The 15,707-nt window shown below is 46.2% G+C and overlaps 1 protein-coding gene across 2 annotated transcripts in view; it reads left to right on the top strand.

Moving 5' to 3' along the window:
- tbc1d2 (TBC1 domain family, member 2) overlaps positions 1-15,707 on the top strand; it is a 66,806-nt gene that overhangs the window by 22,407 nt on the left and 28,692 nt on the right. For both annotated transcript variants that reach the window (XM_084332419.1, XM_084332418.1), the window contains exons 5-9: positions 8,828-8,979; positions 10,211-10,440; positions 12,647-12,916; positions 13,309-13,434; positions 13,804-13,914. In XM_084332419.1, the coding sequence (XP_084188545.1) occupies positions 8,828-8,979; positions 10,211-10,440; positions 12,647-12,916; positions 13,309-13,434; positions 13,804-13,914 (889 nt within the window). The remainder of the gene's footprint in view (positions 1-8,827; positions 8,980-10,210; positions 10,441-12,646; positions 12,917-13,308; positions 13,435-13,803; positions 13,915-15,707) is intronic.

The following is a 15,707-nucleotide window of genomic DNA, read 5'->3' as shown; positions in this document are numbered from 1 at the left end:
TCAGAGGGAAGAGAATGTGGCCCGAGACCGAGCAGACAGCCAGCGAGCAGCTGCTGGTGCTCTACGGGACGCAGAGCGCGACAGACAGCAAGCGCAACTAATAGAACAGCTGATCAGACGGACAACACCCTCTCCCTCCGCCAGAGGCTCCAGGAACTCGTCTAGACACACCTCCAGGGCGGCATCCCCTAGCCGAGTAAACAACCCTGAACTTGACCAACAGACGAGGTCTATACCCCCCACAGACCACCTCCCCCCACCGGTCCAAGCGAGACCTAGCAACCGGGAAGGAGCAGCATATCCTGTGGAGAGGCTAAACCAGAGACTACAAGCACTGGATGACCTAACTGAAGACGAAGAGGAAGAGGAGGAGAACCACGCCCGACGACAGCACAGTACTCTACCGGACCAGGAGGTCCGGTACAGCCCAGGCTATACTCCCGCGGAGCTGCGCTACAGACCCCCGACTCTATACACGGGTGAGCACGACGCACGACCCGCACCGAGGAACAGCACCTGGACAAGCGGGCCATGGTACACTGCCGGTACCAGCCCATACCAAGGAGCGGGAGGAGACTCGCCTAGGAGGCCTCTCCCCCAACGCTCGCCGATGTATCCACAGTCAGCGTCATACATTGGCACGCCTATGGTACCCGACTTCACCCAAGAGAACCGGGCCCAGTATACAGAACTCCGCATGTGTCTGGAGACCATGTTGGTGGATGTATTGGATGAACGCCACAAATACGCCATCCTACTGAAGCACTTAAAGGTACCCCGCGCACATAATATAGCGCTCGCCTACGCGACTTCCACCACCCCATACACAGCAGCGCTGGTAGCATTGGACCAGAGGTATGGGCGCATATGGGATTACGTGATCCAGGAGATCCGACACATCGACCGCTTACCCCCAGCAATAGACAATCGAGCACTGGACGACCTGTCCATCAGAGTGCAGTCCCTGGTAGGGATGTTGGGAGCGCAGAGAGAGAAGGGGAGGCATGAACTTTACGCCAACTCAAATGTGGAAAGGATCTTGGAGAAGCTGCCGCCCGCTCGACAGGAGCGTTTTAGGCGGCAGAGAGACCACCGAGACCCGAATGGCCCCGAACCGAACCTCCTCGATCTAGCAGACTTCCTGGCGAGAGAAGTCAGCAGCCTACGGCTAGATACATTCGGACGGAGCACCCCTGGCTCCAGAGAAGGAACCAGACGACTAAATGATGGAAGAAGATCGGTGACTGTGATGCACCAATCGGAGTCAGTACCGAGCAGCAGGAGCCACAGTACCCCCTCCAGAACGGAGAAGTGGAAGATAGTGTGCCCCTACTGTGAGAAAGAACACTGGCTAGCGCAATGTGACTCCTTCCCCAAGCTGAACGCGGAGGAAGCAAGTCAATGGATAAAGTCCAACAAGCGCTGTTTTCGCTGTGCGCGCTCACACATGGCAGCCGAATGCCGCTTAAAGAAAAGGTGCACCAAGTGCGATGGAGCCCATCTGGACATACTTCACGACAGTAACAGACGGCGCCCTTCACCCGCACCATCCAGCAGCAAAGCGAGCGTCATGTACATCGATCCCGCCAGCAGCAGTGGAGCCCGAGTACTCCTAAAAGTAGTGCGTGTGACACTAAGCTACCAGAATAAAGTCCTGGACACTTACGCCGTCCTCGATGACGGGTCAGAGAAGACCCTTCTGCTCGCCTCCGCTGCGGCCCAGCTAGGGCTGCGGGGAAGCGAAACCCAAATGACAATTCGGACAATAAGACGAGATTTGAAGACGATAAAGGGCGAGAATGTCTCATTCTCTATCGCAGCAAGCGGCCAGCCTGAGCGACGGTACCAGATTACAGACGCTTTCACCAGCCAAGAAATAGGACTGTCGCGGTACACATACCCCGTCGCCAAGCTGATGGAGAAATATGCACATCTGCGCAAGTTACCGATCCCGCTCATAGACAATGCTATGCCGACCCTGTTGATAGGCTCCGACCATGCAGACCTCATTGTCCCGATAGACCGGGTTCATACCGGACCCCGAGGCTGTCCTGCAGCAGTCGAGACCCGTTTGGGATGGACTCTCCAAGGCCCGCTCGCAAAATCTCTCAACCGAAGTACAGCCACTAGATGTCTCCACTCCCGAGTTACAGAGGGAGAAACCGCACTCCTGCAACACGTAGAGCGGCTATGGACCTTGGAACAAATGCCCTTTAAGAACGGAAGGAAAGACATTCGCTCTAAAGATGACATTTACGCCATTCACCTCCTCGAGACAGGGACCAAGAGAGTCCCGGTCAACGGCGTGTTGAGATACGCCACGCCACTCCTGCGGCGAGAAGGAATGCCTACTTTCCACGCCAAGACAGACGCCACAGAACGGTACCTGCTGAACACGGAGCGGCGCTTAGCCAAGAACCCCGCCCAAGAGAGTGTATACCGCGCTGAGATTGAGAAGCTCATCACAGCGGGACACGTCACAAAGATGGACATTAAAGAGGCTGACCAGACCACTGAATCGTGGTACGTGCCTCACCACAAGGTCCATCACAACGGTAAAGACCGCATAGTATTTAACTGCAGCTACCAGATCGGATCCCAAAATCTGAATAAAGAGTTACTGCCCGGTCCCACACTCGGCCCCTCCCTACTCGGCGTTCTACTCCGCTTCCGCCAGGAAAAGGTGGCCATCAGCGGGGACATTAAAGGAATGTTCCTGCAGGTGAGATTAGTAGAGGAGGACAAGCCCCTGTTACGGTTCCTATGGAGAGAGAAGCCAGGAGATGAGCACCCAGCCATCTACCAATGGGAAGTCCTCCCCTTCGGAACGACGTGCAGCCCCTGCTGTGCTACATTTGCACTACAGAAACATGTAGCAGAGGACCCAGCAGCGGACGAAGAGGTCCGACACAGCGTAAAGAACAGCTTCTACGTAGACAACTGTCTACAAAGCCTTTCAACCCAGGAAGAAGCCGAGGCTCTCCTGATTAAACTCCGCGCCTCATTGATCAAAGGCGGCTTTGATCTCAGGCAGTGGGCCAGCAGCGATCCGCAAGTACTGCGCAGCCTCTCCTCCGAGGACAAGGCAGCCAGCAGCGAGACCTGGATGGCTACAATCCCGGGAGAAGCCCAGGAGATGACCCTGGGATTGGTGTGGCGATTCAAAACAGATTCGCTTCACTACAGACACAAGCCCCTGACTACGGAGCAGGGAAGGCCGGCGGCGGCGCCGACCACCAGACGGAGTGTGTACACAACACTCGCCCGACAATATGACCCGCTAGGATGTATTCTACCGTACACCACCAGGGCAAAAATGATTGTACGAGCATTGTGGGACAAGGACCAGGGCTGGGACGACCCCATTCCCGCACACCTTGCATCCACCTGGAGAGAGTGGGAGATGGAGCTCCACTCACTCCCAGGCGTTAATATGCGCCGAAGCTACTTCCCACCCACGGTGAGGCCAGAGACATGTAAAATGGACTTACACGTCTTCAGTGACGCCTCAGAGGTCGCATACGGATCAGTAGCCTACTTGCGGGCCCAAGAAAAGGGGGGAGAGATCTACACAGCATTTGTCCTCGCCCGCTCGAGAATAGCCCCACGCAAGCAACAATCTATCCCACGTCTAGAGCTCTGCGCAGCCCTAGCCGGAGCGCACCTAGCCACGCTCATCCAACGTGAGCTCACCATACCGGTGTCTAGAACAATCCTGTGGTCAGATTCCACGACAGTACTCGCCTGGATCAAATCGGACTCATGCAAGTACAAAGTCTTCGTGGGAGTCAGAGTCACCGAGATTCAAGACTTAACCGAAGAGTTAACCGGAGAAACAGAGTGGCGCTACGTTGATACAAAACAGAACCCAGCTGACGTCATCACCCGGGGAATGCCCCTAGATGACCTCACCCGTCGCAATGCTTACAGTGACGGCCCCGCATTCCTAAGACTCCCGGAAGGACAGTGGCCCATGCCTATCCCGAGGGAAGCAAGTCCAGAGGAGGTGGAAAATAAGAAGTCTGTGTTCTGTGGATTGAGCACCGTAGCCTCCACCGACCCTAACATAGACGATTGCACGTCCATAGAGAGTGCACAACAAAGAACATTCCTGCGGTACCACCCGGAGTGTAAGTCCCCCGCTGAAATGTCAGCAGCTAACTACGAGGAAGCAGAATTGCTTCTACTGCAGCGAGCCCAGAGAGACTCGTTCCCCGATGAATTGGCCTGTCTACAGGGAGGAAAGCCCGTCCCATCCGACAGCAGATTAATTCATCTGGCCCCCGAGAGCGACGCTCATACCCTCATCAGAGTGGGTGGTCGCCTACGCCGAGCCCCCAATCTACCGGATGACATTAAATACCCGATCGTATTGAACAGCCGACACAAGGTCACAGAGCTGATTATAAAGAAATACGATGAGGATGTACATCACGCAGGAGCAGAAAGAGTCTTCGCGGAAATCAGACGTCGTTACTGGATCCTACAAGGAAGAGAGGCGGTACGACGCTTCCAGCGAACATGTCTAGACTGCCGCAAGTGGCGCGCGCAGCCCAGCATACCAAGGATGGCTGACCTTCCTCCATGTCGCCTCCGAATCGGTGACAAGCCATTCCACTCAACGGGTATGGACTGCTTTGGCCCGCTGCACATAAAGAAAGGAAGAGGAACCGAGAAGCGGTGGGGTATTGTATTCAAATGCATGACCACCAGAGCGATACACATCGAGCTTCTCCCGACCATGAGCACAGACTCATTCCTTATGGCCTTCCGTAGATTCACATCACGGAAAGGAAGACCGTCTACCCTATTGTCCGATCATGGGACAAACTTCAAAGGCGGCGAAAGAGAGCTGAGAGAGAGCTTCCAAGCTATGGGCCCAGAACTTAAGACCCACCTCGCTCCAGCACAGGTTGATTTCCAATTCAACCCCCCAAACGCACCCCACTTCGGTGGCACTTGGGAACGAGAAGTGCGCTCCATAAAGACAGCCCTGTACGCAGTACTTGGGGCCCAGTGATGTGGCGGATATCGACCCAGTTACCCCCAACACACTCCTGATGGGGCGGCTAGATCCTGCATTACCCCAGACAATGTACCGGCCTGAAGAAGCGAACGGCCGACGAATGTGGAGGTACAGCCAAGTATTAGCCGACAAGTTTTGGAGCAGTTTCCTACTGCACTACCTACCGTCTCTACAGACCCGCCAGAAGTGGGTAAAGGAGAGAGACAATTTGACAGAAGGAACAGTCGTCATGATTATTGATCAATCACTGCCCAGAGCTATGTGGCCGGCCGGCCGCGTAAGCAAAGTGATCACCGGTGCCGACGGCAAGGTCCGAGCAGCTGAAGTGCTTGTCCAGGGTCGCACTTATACCCGTCCCGTGGCGAGGCTCATAGAACTGCCCCGACTCCCAGACACAATCGATGATGACCATGACCCTATAACCCTATGACTTTGTGAAGTTGACTGACCCCTACAGCAAACCCTTATGTGTAAATAGACAACGCGATTAATCTGTCTCTGCTTAACTGATTAGGTCTGGGACCAATCAGGGGGTGGCTGTTGTGAAGGGCCAGATTAAACCGAATATATATATTTATTATATATATATATTTAATTGTATTTGTATATTCTCTAATATTCCCTGATATCCCTTGTATATTCCTTGTACAATATGCATTGAATATCCATTCTAGCCTACTGAACATCCCATAATAGTCTCCATTCTACTATTGGTCGAGACCTTGGTGCCAGGCTGCCATACCCCCCAGACCCAGTTCAAACGTACCGCTCAACATGTACGAACAAGTCCTAGTTCCGCGTAGGAATCTGGCTACCGCACCACTAATGGGACTATTTGTTCATAGTGCGTATATATACTGCGCTACTAAAGTAGGACTTTCTTTTCAGTCCAGTTTCTTACCCTCCAATAGAGTGACAGACGTAAAGCCTCCCCGCGACGCCACGTGTGGGAGTAAGGCCAAGTTCGGCCTACCATCGGTATTGAGACATCGTGTATATTAATATTTGAATAGTCATATTTGGCACTATATCGTCGAGTTGGACGTAGTCTATTAAGCTAATAATAGTCTGTTAATATATAGTGCTTCGTGCGGTGAGAATACTACCGTAGTCAGCACCCCATCGTTTCGGGCAGAAAACTGGCTGCTTATCCAGGATGATCGACCCCATGTGAGATTGCACCCGAGGAGCCCCAGAGCCGACGAGCGAGTGGACCTGTATACCGGATTATTCTACCGACGACAGCCCGCCTTCCCAGGCACGGATTATGCTTTGTATACGTTGATTATTCCATGGATAAAGACCCCCGACACTGCCGTGTGTTGGAACCCCCCCCCCTGGAGAGGACGCAAGGTGAGGAGACGCTCTGCAAGACGAGGTCGCTTCACGTCTCTCCCCCGTGGACCGGAGAGAGCCGGCTCACAGAGAGTCCATCTGCTTTCATCTGTGGTCCAAGGATCGCCGGCGCATTGAACGGCACTACAGTGGGTTCACCTGGGATACCCTTGGCCGGATGAGGCAGCCGGACTCTACCCCCCCCCCTTCCTACTCCTGTCGGCTTACAAGCGACCGGATTAACCCCCCCCCTAGTGTATCCAGTCTATAATCATTAAAGTATCATTGCTGTTATTCCTTAACTATTCCAGGTCGTATATGTACCACCTGCGCCTTCAGAGATTGGACATTCTCTATTGATATACCGACGAATACTCTTGCCATAAAAGTGCATACTAATTCCCATTCATAAATGTGATTGATTTGATTAAGTGCTTGCTCTACACACCATCGCTGTGTAGAAATAAAGACCTATTTCTAATTCGTACATTTGTGTTGGATCCGTTTCATCTACGTGACAGTGTTCATCATAATATATTTATGCCGAGTACTGGGTGGCCGAATATTAAGTACAAAGGTAGTGGTAGTAAGTATCATATCTATTAATACAGTCAGGGAATTGTACCCCTCAGTTACAATAATAATAATAATAATAATAATAATAATAATAATAATAATAATAATAATAATAATAATAATAATAATAATAATAGATCAAATTTCTATAGCGCCTTTCATGAAACCCAAGGTCGCTTCACAATCACAAAAAAAAAGAAAAAGGAGACCTGTAAGAATACACCCTGTGGCCCAGTGAGAGCCTGCAGGGAGACTGTAGCTAGATCAATACTGGACCGTTCAGTGACATGATGGCCTCTATGGACCGTGAATAGGGTCTAGGTCCAAAATAACGGCTGAACGGCTTAAATAATAATAAGTGTTAACAGGCTTTGCTATACATCACATGGCTTCAACAACAATACAATTTTTATAATAGATTAGTTGTTGCAGCCCTAACACACTTACACAGACTTGTGGGAGGCATCATTGGATCGACTCAGTAGAGAGTCGTTTTTAACACTATGGTCGCCAAAAACGCCGTATCACGTCATTCCCCGCCATGCTCATTCTGCCAAAGACGCCGTACCACGTCTTTGATATCAATATTTCAAAAATCTGTGATCGAAATCATATTTCTCCCCCGGAGACTTGAGATCTACTGTTGATCCCTTCTCAACTCTCCAACGGTTCAAGAGCGCCATCTGGTGGCCGATCGGCGGATCGCCCAGAGCGGAAACAGGAAATGGAAGCTGGTGCTCATTCTAATTCGGTCCGATCACTCGGTAATAGTCCCAGGACTCGAGCTAGACACAACGGATAGCAATCCGTTACCAATAACTCGATAAACAACATGATTTGGACGTATATACTATTATACAACCTGGAAATGGATCGCATATTTCTACATCCCATAATAGGAATATTTCTGTTCCACGCTCATCGCCCAATGCTATGAGGAAGCTACGGTAAGATTCAGCATTATTTTTTAACGTGTTCGATACTAACTGCTCTAATGATCATATCACCCACACTAGATGAATCATCTAACGTTGGCCACGGAATTATAAACGACCCCCCCCCCATCCGGTCAACATCAGATGATCAGTAGTAACTTCTAGAAGCACGTCCATTTGAAATTTTTTATCTCGCGCAGATTCCTATCAAACTGTATTTGATCATCAATATAATGCATTTGGGGCTATAAATCACGTTCTGGAGAAAGCTGCAGAAAACGATAAAAACATACTTTAGACCGTATTTTAGTATGAATATGTGAATGAAAAAGTATAACGTTGCTACACCCTGAACAATAGATACTTGATGTTGAATGGGCCATAGTAATGTCAATTTAGCAATACAATTTAAAAAGTTATAGCCCTGCAAAGAAGGGGAACTTCTCCATAGACAAATAGAGCTGGCGGAGGATGGTATATTAAGAATATAAGCCTGGCGACCAAAGTGTTAATTGGTGTAGGTTAGCCACACCCCATAAACATTAGCCACACCCCATTTCATAACTCATGAACCGTTTGTCATAGAGACTTGTGGGAGGTGTCATTGGACTCAGCAGATTGTTCTGTTGTAGAAATGCTCTCATAAATCTGTTAGGCTCAATGCAGCTTATCACAAGTCATGTTGTTCTGTACTGTCTGTTTGTACCGGTGTTATATAAACAGTATATTATGGTATCATCTTACTTTCTAGGGAAGTGGGCAGGCAATCTGCGTAATAGTTGCCTTGGTATCCCAAAAATGTTGAATGTTGGATGTTTTGGCATTGGGCGTGTATCTATAATATGTGCCCTATGCTCAGTATGCATGTTATGACAGTTCATGTAAATACACAAGGGTGTGTGTGTGTGCATGTGCGTGTGTGTTCGTGTGCATTTTGTTTTATGACCTCCTAAAGGAATTCAGTGCACAGTCTGCGCTCCAAGCGGTCATCCCAGGAGTTGAGTCAGAGTGTGTTTCACGTGGACGCGCCACCATGGACCCCACCAGAGCCCTCAAAGACCCGACCCCTAACGCCACCTGACCCCTCAAAGAGCACGTCCCCAACAGGTATGTGTGCTGCCGCTAACTGTAGACTACTGTAACTGTAGTGCCACTCTGTGTGTGTGTGTGTGTGTGTGTGTGTGTAGGTGTGTGTGTGTATATAATGTAGACAGTATATGTGGTTTAATCATTATATTTGTGAAAACATGCAGATAGTCTTAAGATAAGATAATATAGGATATTCCTTTATTGATCCCCTTGGGGAAATTCAGGAAATCTACAGAATTGTACGGAAACCTGCCGATTCAAATGTTTGATCATCTGTCCCGGAATTTCTCTTTGTTAAAGTGTACTCACTGTTATCAGAACAGAAATAAGAAACTGAATGAGAAACAGATTGGGACTTACTTCAATAACTTGATAGTTGATAACTGAAGTCTTTAGGCAAATTTCAGTTGCAGTTATACGGTCCAAATCAGTGAATGTTATTATATTGCCTAAAACAGTGTTGTAGTCGAGTCACTAAATCTCGAGTCCGAGTCGAGTCTCGAGTCCCCAGTGTTCGAGTCCAAGTCTGAGTCACCAAAGAAGAGCCTGAGTCGAGTCAGAGTCGAGTCGCCATTATTATCCTAGTCCGAGTCCAAGTCATCAAGGTTGAGTCCACTCCACTCTGGCAGTCAAAGAGCTGACATACAAATAAAAAAAGGTCTACATTAAACATAAATGACACAGCGGTCACCATTTCAAAGTGAGTTTATTTACTTTGTGACACAATAGCCAAACAAATGCATTAGCCATCAATATCTTATGCCAAATGATTAGGACCTAAAAAAAAACTGTATTTATCAATTAACACGTCCGAGTCTGCATCTTCCGAGTCCGAATGAAATCAATGCTTGAATCCAAGTCTGAGTCATCAGTGCTCAAGTCCAAGTCGAGTCACGAGTCCTGAAAATCCTCATAATGCTCTTATTGAGGACTTCATCACTTTATAGTTCTACAAAGAAAACCTATTGGATTTACTTGTCATACAATGTGGGTATACATTTCTTTTAGTTATTGAAAGGGAGACAAGTTCAAGTTTTGTTTTATTTGTCACATATAAGGTACATGTACATTATAGTGAAATGCTTGGTTCTGTATGACCCTCCTGAGATTGTGCTTCATACAGTAAAGAGTAAAGGAGTAAAAGACCAAACACTATACAAAAATATACAATTAATATCACACAGTATCCTAAGCCTGGTAAAAACCAGTGGCCTTTGACCTCTGTCCCCCGCCTGTTCTTCTACTGCAGTCCCAAACATCCACTGTGATCCAGCGACCCCCACCACCCCAGTGGGCCAGCACTCCCCGGCAGATGGCAGGCTGTCACCCTTCACCCTGGAGGCCCAGAAGATCCACAGGAAAAAGAGGACCAGCTCTTCCACCATGCCAGCCCTCCGCCGGGACTCCTTCACCACAGACAAGACGTCCCGCCTCCAGCAGGAGAAGCACATGCTGGCAGAGGAGGTCAAAGCTCAGAAGGTAGAGAACAGCGGCTTTTCTTCCAACGTGGCTGCTTGTAGCTGTTGGTAACCACTTTCCGAGGAAAATGCCAAATTTGTGTGCCGTGGTAGAGGAGGTAAAACATTAGAAAAGCATGATGCTGTTCCACTGCCACTTCTTTACAAGATCCAGTGATAAGACACCACATTTTGGTTCAGTACATAGCAACCGTTGTTTAGCACATAGCAACCATAGTTTCTTCCAACATGGAGGGCATTCTAAACGTTCCGTGAAAGACCCCGATTGATTGATTGATTGAACGATTGATTGAATGACTGAAGGATAGACTACTTTTTATGTTGGCTGTAAGAAACGGAATGGCCGCAAGCATGTAATGAAATTTGATCCAATAGAATTAGAGGTGTTAGTGGAAGAGGCAAATAAGCATATTGTTGAGCTACAGCAAAGAAATGCTATATGGGAAAACGTCTGCCTGGTTCCCCGTCTTCATTGTCCTGTTAATTTATTCATATTCTCTTTTTTCCCCCCGGGCTGCGCCCTGGACCGATGTAAAAAATGGCTGGGGAGTGCATTATAAATGAAAATATCATATCATATACCGTAATTCCTCTAATAGTAACCGGTATTCAATTAAAAACCGGGTCTCTATTAATGACCGGGTGTGCTGTTGAGCTAAGCAATTATAAGCCGGCCTCCTAATACAAGCCGGGTTTCATGTATATTAGAGGAATTACGGTATTTCCCTCAACGGATTTACCATAGGCAATATATTTTGTTATTGTTGTTATATGCTGGCCTGGCTGTGCAGTAAATACCATATAATGGTATGGTGTTAATGTTTACCAAGAGAGTAAGCCTACCTCAGAATTGTATAAAACGAAGTTATTATTATTATTATACCAGTATTGTGATTGCACTATTTTACTTTATTAAACTTTTTTTGACCACCTGTAATTGCACTGTTTACTACCGTATTTCATACAGTACTTGGTTTCAATAAATGAACCCAGTACATTTTACTGGGTTCAAACTGACACAAAATGTTGATTTATTCATTATGATCCGTTTGAAAATTAGAAATATAGGCCTCTCTCTTATACATGCCTCCTCCTAATACAAGCCTGGTATCCGCCACAGTTGAAACAAATACAAGCCGGGGTTACTATTAGAGGAATTACGGTATATCATATCTACGAGAAAGTCAAAACTGTAGATAGAACAAGAAAAACAGCAGATAAAATTATGAGAAGATGGCGAGATATATGATAAAGAACTAAATAAAAACAATAAGAGAACCTGGCAAGAGGGGTCGAAGATGGGAGTAGGTAGGAACGCTCCATATTGCATATTCATTGAGGCAAATATACTCAACCCCTAGTGCACCCTGTTAGATGAGTTTGTAAATTATTTTGTGGGTGATATCAAGCTACACACACAAACCTTTAGTAAATCAGGCCCTGTGACTCTTACCATCCTCAATATTTCACTGACCTTAACCTGTCCAGCCTCCTCATGTTACTCTCCGGCGAGGCATCTGAAGAGATCCAAGTTGATCGCCGACCCTCAGAACAGCGTGGATTATGTATTTCCAGTACCCAGCGCTGAATCAATAAACGTGGGGTAATCGGATCTATTTTGACCTATATATCAACGTGTGCCCTGTGTGTGTGTGTGTGTGTGTCTGTGTGTGCGCGCTGATCAGGAAATGAGAGAATATATTTTTCAGATCGCTTCTCTAGCGTGCATAAGTACACATAATATACTATCGATAATCTAGCGTTTATTTGAAAACGATTCATAAATAGGCCGAAAAATGTCAACGTTTTTTTTGTGTATGCCAGAATATTCCAGTAAAGGGCGTTTATCACAGAATCTATATATTTTCCTGAAAAACGAGGGCTTTTCAAAATGCTATAAAACGGAAATGAACGGATTAAAAAACAATCCGTCTCGACAATGTTGACTGCAAACAAGTCATTGATAAACGACGGGCAGATTAGACACATAGCCATAATTTAAGACAGAGATTATGCGTTTAGAGCACTATCATTGAAGTGGGTGGTGGCATCCAACGATAAATAGTGCATGCCATGCTGGCAATCAAAGTGTTAAGGGTTAAAGGCGGAGACTCTAAACGCCCAGAGAGATCTCCACTGCACCACTCGTTATATGTAAGTGAAGCCCAGATGGACCTCTTAGTCATCCTCTCCAACCTGCCTTTCAGAAGCTGGTGTGGATCCTCCACAAGGCGCTGGAGGCTTCGCAGCTGGAGAAGAGGACGTGTGCAGAGTTCCTGGCCGTGGAGGGCGAGCAGGAGCGTCTGGAGCTACTGCGTCACCGCGAGCGCCACGCCGCCGACCTGCGTGGCCAACTGGAGGAGCTGAAGGCGGAGGGGGGCGGTCTGAGGCAAAGCCTGGCACAGAAGGACGCCCACGTGGCCGAGCTCCAGGAGAACATCGGGATGATGATGGAGAAGAACCACGCCAAGCAGGAGGTGAGAGTCTGGAGGGGTTGGATCATCATACACAGGTCCTTCATGTTTTCAATGGTAGTCTGTTTTGCTTCACCAGTCATTTGGAAAAGAATGTGCTGCATTTGTCCATCAGCTATCTTAAAAAGAAAAAAGGAATCAATTCATGAAAATCAATGAGTTCCGCTAGCTTTACGCTGAGGAATGCTAACAGTGCCAACAGGTCACTTCTCAGTCACTTAAAGCTTCAATACAGGGAGGCTTGGTGGTCAAGGAATCCTATAAAGTGATACATCTACGGCTTCCTATTCTATATAGAATATATCACTTAGGTGATGAAATGAGTATACTATAGCAGGTGAATTTAATACTTGAAGGGGCCAGTCTCAGATATTGCCAATATTCATATTATTCAGGTGATCCTCAAGTTGTCGGATCAGGTAGCTGCCTGTATGGCCGAACCCAAACGGACAGTGTCCACCACCAATGGCCTGGAGACTCAAACCTTCCGACAGCTCCAAGAGGAGAATGAGAACCTCAAGGTGAGCTGCCTGATTTCCTCTTCATTATCTCTGAAAATTACATCCTGACACAGGGCCAGTTTCTTAGACATAGATTCAGCTGAGGCCAGGAAAAATCCTTATAGCTAAATTATAGTTATTATAATCTATTCTTGTTCATTATTTTTCTGTTTCTTGCCATATCCACTGACATTACCACAATGTCCCCCGGTTAAGACAATACAACTTTATCTTATAAACGTTACCATTAACATCATATCTGTGAGGGGAGAAAAGATTGAGGAAAATCTCTGGAGAAAAGAAATTGCAATGATGAAAATGATTACCTGAAACTTCATTACCATAATCATAATGCTATTCTTGTTTTTTCCCCCCATCTTTCTCTCACAGGATGACATAGGGGCTTACAAGATTCAGAACAAGTTCCTAAACTCTGAGCTATATCAGTTGACTAAGCTGTGGAGGAACAGCTCTGAGCAGGAGAAATGTCTGATGGTGAAGGTGGGTCTCATGCCTTGTTCAATTCAACCTACCTAAGCTTAATGCACATGATTGTGCAGGTTAAAGGAACACGCCAACATTTTGGGAAATTAGCTTACCGTCTTCTCCACAGAGAGACAAGAAGATAGATACCAGTTTCCTCTCTGTGCATTCAGTAGAAAGCTATCTGGCTGCATGTTAGCCTAGCTTAGCACAATGAATGGAAGCGGACATGACCGGTTAGCCTAGGCATTGTCCAACTAACACCTCTCCCGAAGGCTAACCTAACCGGTCATGTCCGCTTCCATTCATTGTGCTAAGCTAGTATCTATCTCCAAACTGGTATCTATCTTCTTGTCTCTCTCTGGAGAAGACAATGAGCTAATTTCCCAAAATGTTGGCGTGTTCTTTTAAGTGTGAATTAAACAATGTGCTTCCATTGAAGGAAGCGACTTCGCTCTCAAGGTTGATTGGAATCAGGGTCAGTTCCTGGGGGACAATATACTTCTACACTATTCCATTCTATTCTATACAATTCTAGCACTTGCATTTGGGTTACTCTGATGCAAGCATATCGGGAATATTATTATTATATGATACATTTGTTTACATTTCTGATGAAAGTACATTACTCTGTTTACATTTCTGAGACCTGGTCAAAATATTTCTTATACTGTATACAGCTCTACTCCTCCACTATCTGATCTCTACCTGTCTACTAAGCTTAATTTAGACAGTGGCTACACCTGCTAAGCACATTTTCAATAACAAGAACATAATTTATTTGTTTTACTATTCAATAAATAGTAAATAATACTTGAGTAATGAGTAAAGACTGAATAATGTGTAAAGATAATCACATTGAACTCTTTTAGCACTTTTTAGGACTTAAACCTCAGCTACCAATATCACTTCCTCAAACACACTTTCCTTGAAGTTTCTGTGGCAGACAATACAACCAAATGTTTGAAAGGGTTCTTCTTATATTGTGCTCAGTAGAGGCTGTCATTTATAAGTTGAAGTTTACAGTATGCTGCCCAATATATTTACATTTACATTTTGTCATTTAGCTGATGCTTTTATCCAAAGCGACTTACAAATATATACCCTCATATTGTACCATTGTTTTGGTACATAAACCAATAAATAAACCTTCTTTACTTCCTGAATATGACATTATTATTATTATTATTTACTACTGCTGCTACTACTACTACTACTACTACTACTACTACTACTACTACTACTACTACTACTACTACTACTACTACTACTACTACTACTACTACTACTATGACAATTACTACTATTACTATATTGAATTGCCATCAGAGCTTATCATTGTATCTGAGACAGGCTCAGGTGTTTAATTCTGTCACACAGAATCACAGAGTCAGACAAAAAGATAGATACCAATTTCCTCTCTGTGTGTTCTCTGGGTAGCTAGCCTAGCTTAGCACACATGAATGCAAGTGGATACGTATCTGTGGTTATTTTTTTTTTATTTTTTTATTATTATTATTTTTTGCATTCATCTAAACATTTTTGGACCTTATGGTGTTCTTGTTCTGTTCTTGACTTATTGTTATGTTTTCTTCTTGACTTATTTAAAGAAGACCTGTACGGCCCATGGGGACATTAACGTGTGTTGTCGGGCCTTATAAATAAATTTGATTTGATTTTGATTTTAGGTGGGCTAGCTTGCAGCCGGATAGGCTTTTACTGAAAGGAAATTGGTTTCTATCTTTTTGTCAGACTCTGAACTTAACTAATGAGAGCATTCATTGTCAATTATTTCTTACGATCACAATGCT

The sequence above is a fragment of the Notolepis coatsorum genome (genome assembly GCF_963971535.1).
Source record: "Notolepis coatsorum genome assembly, chromosome: 16".
NCBI lineage: Eukaryota > Metazoa > Chordata > Actinopteri > Aulopiformes > Paralepididae > Notolepis > Notolepis coatsorum.
Note: the sequence above shows the minus strand (reverse complement) of the source record. Positions and strands in the feature narration are given on the sequence as shown.